The sequence below is a fragment of the Urocitellus parryii genome, chromosome 8 (assembly GCF_045843805.1).
Source record: "Urocitellus parryii isolate mUroPar1 chromosome 8, mUroPar1.hap1, whole genome shotgun sequence".
Classification (NCBI taxonomy): Eukaryota; Metazoa; Chordata; class Mammalia; order Rodentia; family Sciuridae; genus Urocitellus; species Urocitellus parryii.
Window position 1 is genome coordinate 149880115 of NC_135538.1, and position 9416 is coordinate 149889530.

The 9416-nt window shown below is 45.1% G+C and overlaps 1 protein-coding gene across 4 annotated transcripts in view; it reads left to right on the forward strand.

The window, feature by feature from the left end:
• Nucleotides 1-9144, forward strand: part of Cdkal1 (CDKAL1 threonylcarbamoyladenosine tRNA methylthiotransferase) — a 594700-nt gene extending 585556 nt beyond the window's left edge. For all 4 annotated transcript variants that reach the window (XM_077801468.1, XM_077801469.1, XM_077801470.1 and 1 more), the window contains one exon: nucleotides 8800-9144. In XM_077801468.1, the coding sequence (XP_077657594.1) occupies nucleotides 8800-8964 (165 nt within the window). In that variant the 3' untranslated portion in view covers nucleotides 8965-9144. The remainder of the gene's footprint in view (nucleotides 1-8799) is intronic.
• Nucleotides 9145-9416: the final 272 nt, after the last annotated feature.

The following is a 9416-nucleotide window of genomic DNA, read 5'->3' on the forward strand; positions in this document are numbered from 1 at the left end:
CTGGAGGGACCAATCCTGTCTGAGAAGGAAACACAACAGTCACTTTATAATGTTGCAAGAGAATACCTGAAACCATCGACATTCTCTTAGAACCCAAGCTGCCATGGAATATGTTAATTGAGGTGTTGGGGTGTGCGTTTCTTCTCTGCACTCTTCTGTTATTAACACACCTTCATGACGTTTAATGTGATCTTTCCATACGTGTTCAGCACCCTCTAGTCATCTCCCATCACGCTGTGTCTCTACTTTCCCCCCACCACACTTTGTAGTCCTTGTACTTTAGGTAATTTTCAGAAGCAGCAGATGCTAATATACCTTGTCACTTCTCCACCGCAAGCTTTGCCCCAATGCTGCTGTGTTTCACCACCTATTGTTAGTGATGTACGACTGTCACTTCAACCTGACGATCTAATAAGACAGCCAGCAGACTGTCTTATTGACTGTCTTTATGGTACTTTAGGTCAAATATTTTTACTTTCCCCATACTGAGAGAAGCAGCAGTTCTCGTCTGCCTTACTTTGCATGATGACCCTCCTCTTCCAGCCACTGTGCTGTAAATGGTAGTATTTCCTTTTGTGATACTATGAATGGAACCCAAGACCTGACTCATGCCAGACAAGTCCCGAGCTACATCCCCAGTCCTTTTTATTTTATATTGAGACAATATCTCATTAAGTTACCCAGGCTAGCTTTGAAAACTTCGAGTTCTTCTCCCTTAGCTCCACAGTTTATGGGCTTACAAGCATGTGCCACCACACCTGGATGTCAGTGTTTTATTCTTTATGGCTGAGCAACAGACTGCTTTGTATATATAACACTAGAGAAGACACCAAAAAGTGGAAAGATATCCATGTTCCAGGGACTAGACAAATTAACATTGTTAAAATGTCTATACTACCTCGAGCAAGCTACAGATTCCGTGATCCAAGAAAATACCAACAATGCTCTTTAGGAACCAGGAAAATCCTAAAATTCACAAAGCAGCACAGAATCCCTGAACAAAAAGAACAAAGCTGGGAGAATCCCAATTCCTGACTCCAAGACAAGCTATGTAGTGACCCAAACAACATGGCCCTGGCATAGACAGAGATTCTTGACAAGACATGAGCAGCGTTAAGTGCTCAGGACACCATGCCACTAACGACCCTGTGAGGCACAAAGGCTCTCATTTCCAAGTGAGGAAATAGAGAAAAAATGATTTGTATAAGAACCTTCAGAGCAGCCTGGCATTGAAGCCCAGGAGTTCAAGCACTTAGTGGCCCTCAGAGTTGGTCCTGTGTCCCCCTCATGGCATTGAAGGTGCTCCAGGTAAAGGCACTACTTCTTTCTCCAGTGGTACATGTGTACCTGCTAGAGATGGAGGGAACAAGACTGTGGGTGTAGCTCCAAATGCCCTCATCTCTGGTGGGATTCTGAGCCTTAGTTTCTGAACTTAACAGGTCTTTATATTTTCATGTACATGCTTGCTTCTGCTGTGATAGTACTTGATAAGCTCTGCTTTCACATTAGACTACAATAAGGGACCCCCTGAAGACCAGCTACTCCCTTCATCTGTTAAAACTGGATAAATACATCGATCTCTTTGAACAAAGGCCTGGTTTCAAGTTTGTTTTGAAAAAAGTAGATAGTGTTTGAGATTTAGCTTTTTAAGAACTTAAAGTTGACAGCTTAATAAGCAATAAAATTTCTTGAATTTGAGGGAATTGGTAATGTTGATTCTGTCCACAAGGTTTAGCTTCCTCTTTCCTTTTAGGGACCATTGGTCACAGTACGTTTTCCTCTGAAGTCAGTTAATAACATTCATCACCCTGTGCATTGTGTTAACTTTCATTTTCTATAATTTCACTTATAAGCACTTTTTATTCTATCAGTGCTACATTTGTTTTCTGTTCAAAACCCCTGCGTCTGACTCAAATCTGCCATGGTTGTGCATTTACATCTTCGAATACCTTCATACCCACATTTCTAGATCAGCTTTTGTTTAGTAACAAAGCTGGCTGGGGAACGCACTGTCATCTGAGAAACTTTCAGTCTTGTACTAAATCAGTGTCAGTCTCCTTTAGTCAATATCTTGGTTCAGGAAGAAGTGGGAATAATGGAAGTAGCAAAGTAGGGGGCCCTGTCCCTCCCTGCTGGTTGTCACACCTGCCTTGATCTTGCAGGGGTGGCAGGTCGGGGGGCTTCTTGCATCTGCATGATTCCAGGATACAGATGTGCCCACCAGGCACAGGAGAGAGGCTCAGCATCAGAATACCTTGGCAGGTCCGTTAGGTTCTAAAATGTTGAGTGATTGAGCAAAATAAAGGAGTTAATGCCCAGAGAAGAGTGACGAAGGTGAACGTGAGGACAGATAACCTACGCTGGCAGCTTAGTGGGCGATTTACATTTTGAGCAAAATTTTATGGCAAATGAGTTGGAAGAAGTCAAAGAAGAAATTTTATAAAATTGTCATCAAAAGTCCCAGGGTATTAGGAGGGGCCAAGGGCCCGTTACCTGACTGCAGGTTTGTGGAGCAGAATGCGTTCTAAATCCTGCCAGATGCTTAACGCTGAGACTCGCCCAGTCCCGTTGGGCTCAGCCTGACCCTGGGCTGGCCCTACCCATCACGAGTGGCAGTTTCTTCAGTTGCACACACAGAACCAAGGTCCAGCGTTCTGAACTGGGAACAGGGCTGGGTCCTTCCCAAACCTCGTGGAGCTGAAGGTTCAGGCCCTCTTACTTTAGGTACAGTATCTCTAAAAAGGCCCCATAATTTTTCTTTTTTTTTTTTTTCCCCTCAGAGGGAGTCCTGAAGGACTTACCAAATCTGGGTTCAGTCCTGAGGGAGGGCATTTGTGAACTCTCTAAATGACATAGCACGAGGCCCTCGTCCTCCTTGGCCTCGGTTCTCCCCTTAGACCCTTCACTTCCCAATTGCAGTTTCCCGATTGCTCAGAGCAGCCACTCATGAGGCATGTGGAATAGGGCCCCAAACACAGCACAGGTCACGTGTGCCACCAGGAGCTCTGCACATCCGCGATGGCTGCACTTCTCATGGGATCACACGCCCTCATTTTCTCCACCAGATCAGTTGTTCAGTCCTGAACCCTGAGTACCAAGAACTCAGAGATAAGCGAGCAGCGCTGCTTTACAGCTGAGTTTTGATACACTCCATACAGGTGTGCTCCATACAGGAGCACACACTGGTCCTCCTCTGCACTCCCTCATCTCTAGTGCTCATTCTCTTCAGATCAGCATCGTTTTGGCTTCCCCATGAGAGAAGGTGCGGTGCTTGGCCGTGTCTGGCTTAGTTAACTTAATGCAGTGACTTCCACTTCTACCCATTTAATGCAAATGATGTATGTAGTAAAGGATTTCATTCTTTATGGCCAGTTAATACTCCATTTTGTACGTAACCAGAGTTTCCTTATCTGTGGGCGGCAGCTCTCCAAGGCCAGTTCCCATCTTGGCTGTTGTAAATAGTGCCACAGTGAACACAGGTGTGTAAGTGCTTGTTGGTGTGCCGGTTTCATTTTCTTTGGATATATACTCAGAAGCGGGGTAGCTGAATCATAGTTGTTCCATTTTTCTCTCGAGAATCTCCCTATTTTCCATTATGACTGTACTAATTCACATTTCCACCAACAGTGTCTGGCCTGTCCACATGCTGGCCAGCATTTGCTGTTGCTACTTACAATAGCCATCGTACTAGTGGATAACATGATTTGGGTTTGCATTTCCCTGGTGGCACTGATGGAAAAATGCTCTTTTGAGAAGTGTCTATTCAGATCATTTGCCCATTTTTAACTTTACTATTTAAGTATTTTGAGTTCTTTATATATTCTGGATATTCACCTTATCAGATGAATAGCTGGCATTTTTCCCCTATTTCATAGGTTCTCTTCACTATTTTTTGTTTCATGCGTAAGATTGTTTGAAGTAATCCCATTCATCATGTTTGTTTCTTGTGCTTTGGGGTCTCGTCCAGAAGATCACTGCCTGAGCCCGTCTCCTCACGTTTCCCCTATATTTTCTTCTAGTTTCAAAGCGACTGGACATCGGGTTCATTCTGGGTCAGTCTGCGTACAGAAGGCTGGGCCTCAAGTCGAGGCTCCTGCAGGTGCATGTTCCGTTTTTCCAGCTCCACCTCCTTCTCCAGCTCTGGGCCTTTGCTGGCTGATCCATGTTCTGTTCCGTTGCTCTGTGACCTTTTTTTATATGCCACGCTGTTTGGGTCACTGCGACTCCGTCTAAAAGTCGGGAATTGAGATGTCTGCAGCTTTAGCTATTCAGGCTCTTTTGTGTCTCCGTATGAACTGTACGATTTTTTTCTTCATCCTGTGACGGTGTTTTTATGGGATGGCATTTGAGCTGGAGGTTGAGGTAGGTGGTGTGGCCATTTGAACAGTATTACCTTGCCCAGTCCCTGACGATGGGAGCCCTTTTCCCGTTTGTTTTATTAGTAGTCTTTTTCCATTGTAGAGGCTTCCTTGGGCAGGTTTTTGCTTTGTTATAAAGCAATTTATAATTGTTATCGGAGTAGAGAAAAGCTGCCGGTTTCATGTCAGCCCACTTGACCAAATTCGTTTCGTTTCAGTTCTCGTAGTCTATTGGTGGCGTCTTTAGCCAAAGAAGTTGGGCAGGAGAAACTCCTCCTAGAGTACGGAACCGGAGCAGTGGGGTGGACGCTCGTCTTGTTCCTGGTCTGAGGAAATGCTTCCAGCTTTTCCCCAGGCAGTAGGCTGGGGGGATGGCTCCGTCATGTAGGGCCTTTCTTGGGTTGAAGTATGATCCTTCTATACTCGATTTGTCCAGGGCTTGTGTCACAGAGGGAAGTTGAATTTTATCAAATGCTTTTTCTGCAGCTGTTGTCATGATAAATGGGACATTTATTGACTGAGTTATCCTTAAGTCCTTGGAATGAATCCCAGTTGACCCTGGTGAGTGAGCCTCGGGGTGCATGGTTTAGTTTTACTTGTTAGTGTTTTGGTGGAAACTTTTGCTCTATCGTTTTGTTGGTGTGTCCTATGCTGGCCTTGTATAACAAACTCCTTTCCAATCCTGGGAAGTACTTTAAGAAGCATTTGTGTTGGTCTTTGAGTTTGGTAAAATTCAGCAGTAAAGCCATCAGTTCTGGACTTTTCTTTATAGAGAGATTTTATTACTGATCCTATCTCAGTGTTGATTCATTCAGGTGTCCTGTTGTGTCCAGAAATTTGTTCATTTGTCTACTTTTCTAATTTGCCATGGTCTTTTGTAGTAATTCCTAATGATCTTTCGTATTTTTGTATTTGTTCTAATTAGTCATACATGACAGTAGAATGCATTTTGACATACATAAATGGCATGTAGCTTCTCATTTGTCAGGGATCTCTTGTATTTCTATTATCATTTGATGTCTCCCTTTTCATCTTTATTTGGGTCTTTTTCTTGGTTATTATAATTAAATGCTTGTCCATTTTGTTTATCTTTTCAAAGACAAAAATCATTGTATCATTGATATTTAAAATCTGTAGTTCTGCTCTGATCTTTGTAGTTTAATTTTGGACTTGTTAGATTCCAGTTTCATTTCATTGTGATCAGAAGGAAAACAGGACATGATTTCCTTGATTTAAAAGTACCAGGGATTGAGCCCAGGGCTTTACTTAGGCAAGCACTTCATCACTTAGCTACATCCCCAGTCCTTTTTTAAATATTGTTTTAGATAGAATCCACAAGTTTTAGTATACTGTTATTTTCATTTGCTTTGAGAAATGTTTAAAATCTTCCTTCCAATTTCTTTAATGCCTCAAAAATAAGTTTAGTCTCCATGCATTGTACAAGTCCTACAGTTTGTTGGATTCTGGTTTCATTTCATTGTGATCCAAAGGGGTACAGGATATGACTTCAGTGTTTTTGAATTTTCTTGGGATGTTCTGTAAATGTCTATCAAGTCCATTTGAGTCTGTTTTGTCCAAGTTGTCTGCCCATTAACAAAAGGGGCATGTTGAAATCCATATGCTATCAGAGCCTGTCTCTTTAGATTTAATAGGTTTTGGTAAAATTGGCTGCTTCAACATTAAGTGCATGTGGGTTTGTATCTTCTTGTGGATCCTTTCATCAGTGTACGGCTACCTTGTTTCTCTTGTAGTTTTCATCTTCAAGTCTATTTTGAAGGAGGTCATTGTAGCTGGTCCTGCTGACTTTAGGGTTCCACTTGCTTGGATCATGGTTTCCCAGTCTTAGAGGGTGAAACTTAACTTTCCATCTGTATCTTTTAGTGGGAGAATTTAGTCCACTTACATTCAGTGTCATTACAATAAGGACTTTCTCTTTTCAGGATTCTTTATTTCCATTCCCTCTTTCACCTGGTGGTTTACTGACTGTTAGTAAAGTTCTGTTCTTCTCATGTTTTCTGTCACTTCCAGATGTAGGACTCCCTCGGGTGTCTTTTGAGAGCCTGGTCTGATGGTCCTGAATTCCCAGTTTTAATCTTGGTTATTTTCTTCGCGTTCTTAGTAGAAACCTTACCAGACGGTGAGGGAACGACATCCTGATACATCTGCTGTTGTTTTGCTGGGGATGCCTTTATTATGTCTGACCTTGGCACTTTTGTCTTGAACATTATCTTGTGTTTTTCAGTTTGACTGGAATGTGATCAGAAAAATCTTCACAAGTCTATCTATTTGGGGCTTTCTTAGTGACCTGTATCTCTGTCCATATCTTTTCTAGGCCCTTAAACTTTATCTACTTGCCTTCAAGTACAGATATTTTTTCTTCTACTTTGTCTTGTCTTTTGTTGAGGTTTTCAGCATCTCCCTGTTGTTTCTAATTCAGATCCTCATTTATTTTCCTCAAATCCTGTAACTATTTTCTATCCCATTAAAATGCCTGATAAAGAATTTAAAGATCTCATCTATTTCAGTGTTTGTGGTATCCACTGTTATATTCCTTTGGAAGCATAGTTCATACCCCATAAGAATAGTTGATTCCTTCTCAGAAGGCAGCTCTCTCCTGGAGGTGTTGCCTTTGTTTCTAGCTGGACACCACAGAATTGTCTTCCTTACCCTCACTGCGGGTATCAAAGGTAGAGACCCCCCCTCTCAGCAGGTCACACATCTGGTCTTATTAGCATTCTAGCAGTTTAGGCAGGTAGGGGTGCTCCCTGTGTCTCCTATTGTAATGGGAATGTCCTTGGACACCGATGAAGCTAGTTCTGCAGCAAGAGTCTCTGCCCTGATGGCACCTGAAAAACCCGTCCTCTGACCAGAGTGGGCAGAACTGTGGTGTTCCCCTCTTCCAGTGCTGTGACAGTTCCTCCTGGGAGCAGGACCTCAGCAACAGTGCATTTGGACCCCCTTCGCTGTATGCATGCACTGGGGGCACTAGGCAGCTCTCTCATAGTGCCATGCCATCTGAGAATGGGCAGGTGTGGGGCTCAGCAGGAACCCAAAGTTACCCAAGATTCCCCCCTTGCAAGCTCAGGTGACAGCCAGCGTTGCTCAAGGCCCCCCTCCAGCCATGCGGCCCATGCAGCTCTTGAGGAATTTACATACCTTCCGTCTTTCAGCTCCACGAGTACTCTGCCATGTATGTGTGAGGGCTGTTCACAACTCACAGTGCAAACTCATCAGTGCATTCCCAGCTCCAAAATATGGTACAAAAAGTCGGCCTCACAAGTGCCGTCTCCTAGAGGTGGCAAGAGTGTGGGTGCACTACGGAGCTCCTGCCATCGCCTCCCCCGCTGTGGGGAAGTTGGCTCCTTGTTAAGGACCGAGTGCAGGGAGACCTGCACGGTATTTGCCCAGATGCCTGAGGAGAACAGAGGTAAACAATGGTTTGGTAGCCAACAGCGTTATTGGTTTTGCAATTAGTCTCCTACAGTCGAAATAAGAATTCTTCCCACATCTATGACATGTAAATATTAGCCTTCGGAAATTGGGTCGTAAACATGAATTTTCCTATTTTATTCTCCTCCTTACTCACTCACCTGTTGCTCCATTCTCTCTGTCCTTTCTGCCGTCCTCTCCCCCTGCCATGGACACTTACCAGTTGCTTCTCAGTTCTCTGCTGTGCCTGGAGAAGTCCTGCTTCCCCACCCAAGCCAGAGGTGTGCAGGGCTTGGGACGTGGGTGGTGGAGTTCCTGCTCTCCCCCTGCTTCTGGGTGGCCTCCTCCGTGTGCCTTTATGCAGTATTTCTCAGCCGCCCCTTCCCTACCTCCATCTCACCATGAGGTTTGGGCTGAGGGAAGTCGGGGATTCCCAGGGAGATACAGAAAGTGAAAGTCTCCTCCCACAGGACTCAAGGTACGCTTTGACACACAGAACCACTCCGTCTCCGGGGACTCCTCCCTCTCTGTGCCCCTCACCAGAAACCTAAAAAGCAGCAGGGTCAGTTCCTGATCTAGTGGTTTCCCACCCATTCCTTGTCTGGGAGAAGATCGTTGTTTGTGCGGTATGCCAGGGTCCACAGAGAGACTCTGACCCCTCCTGCTGCTGCAGACTGGCTGCAAAGCTGTCCTAAGCAATGTGTTTGCTGAATGACAGGAAGAGAAACATAAACCTGGAAGCCATTTCATTCTTCTGTTGAGAGGGTAAAGTCACATTCCTAAAAGATCCGTCTGTGAGGCGACTCCATCTCCTGTGCCTTGATGCTGCATAAACGCTGTCTCAGTCATGTGAGGCTCTGGAACGTGATGAACTACTGCCTGTGGGGACCACGTGGGTGTTCAGGTGTGCCCGTGTTGAAGGACCCAGGTAGCACCTGGCTGGTACCACACAGGGCTCACTCTGCCTGCAAAAGGAAAAAAAAAAACATTTCTCCTTCTGTTTCTCTTACAGGAATTCAGAAGGCGGCTCGGGGCTGCGAGCTCGATGCCCCCCACCTCTGCAGCGAGTCCCAGAGCCGCTCTGCAGGGGCTCCATCCGGACCCTGCGCTGCGGGTGGCCGTGGGCCTGGCGCTGCTGGCTCTGCTTCTGGCGTTCTTGGTCAAGGTCTACACTTAGGACACAGCTAGCTGGAGCGTCTGTGAAGGAGAAATTAAGATGCTCAGCGGACAGGAGAGCCACCCGCCGGGGCTCCAGGGCAGCCGGTTGGCGGGGCCTCTTTCTGACGAGGCTCACCCCGTCTCGCACCGAGTTGGGCCCTTTGGCTGTTCGACCCAAAACCAAATCGCAGCTGGTGTAGCACATCTTTCAAATTAAAAAAAAAAAAAGCCAAAGGGTTGGGTTTGTTTTTCTGTAAGACACGCAAGCGATTGGAAACAAAAATGCGGCCGTCGAGTCTGACCCCAACTCTAGGGCAACTCTAGTTTTCCTCAGGTGGAAGGATTTGGGATCCCTAACAAACATTTTTAAGTGTATCTTCCTCTTCGTGCTTTTTCAGTTACCTGAGAAGTTTATATACAAACCCATTTTGGGAACAAGAATCCCTTTAGACGGGAGAGTACCCGCTACTT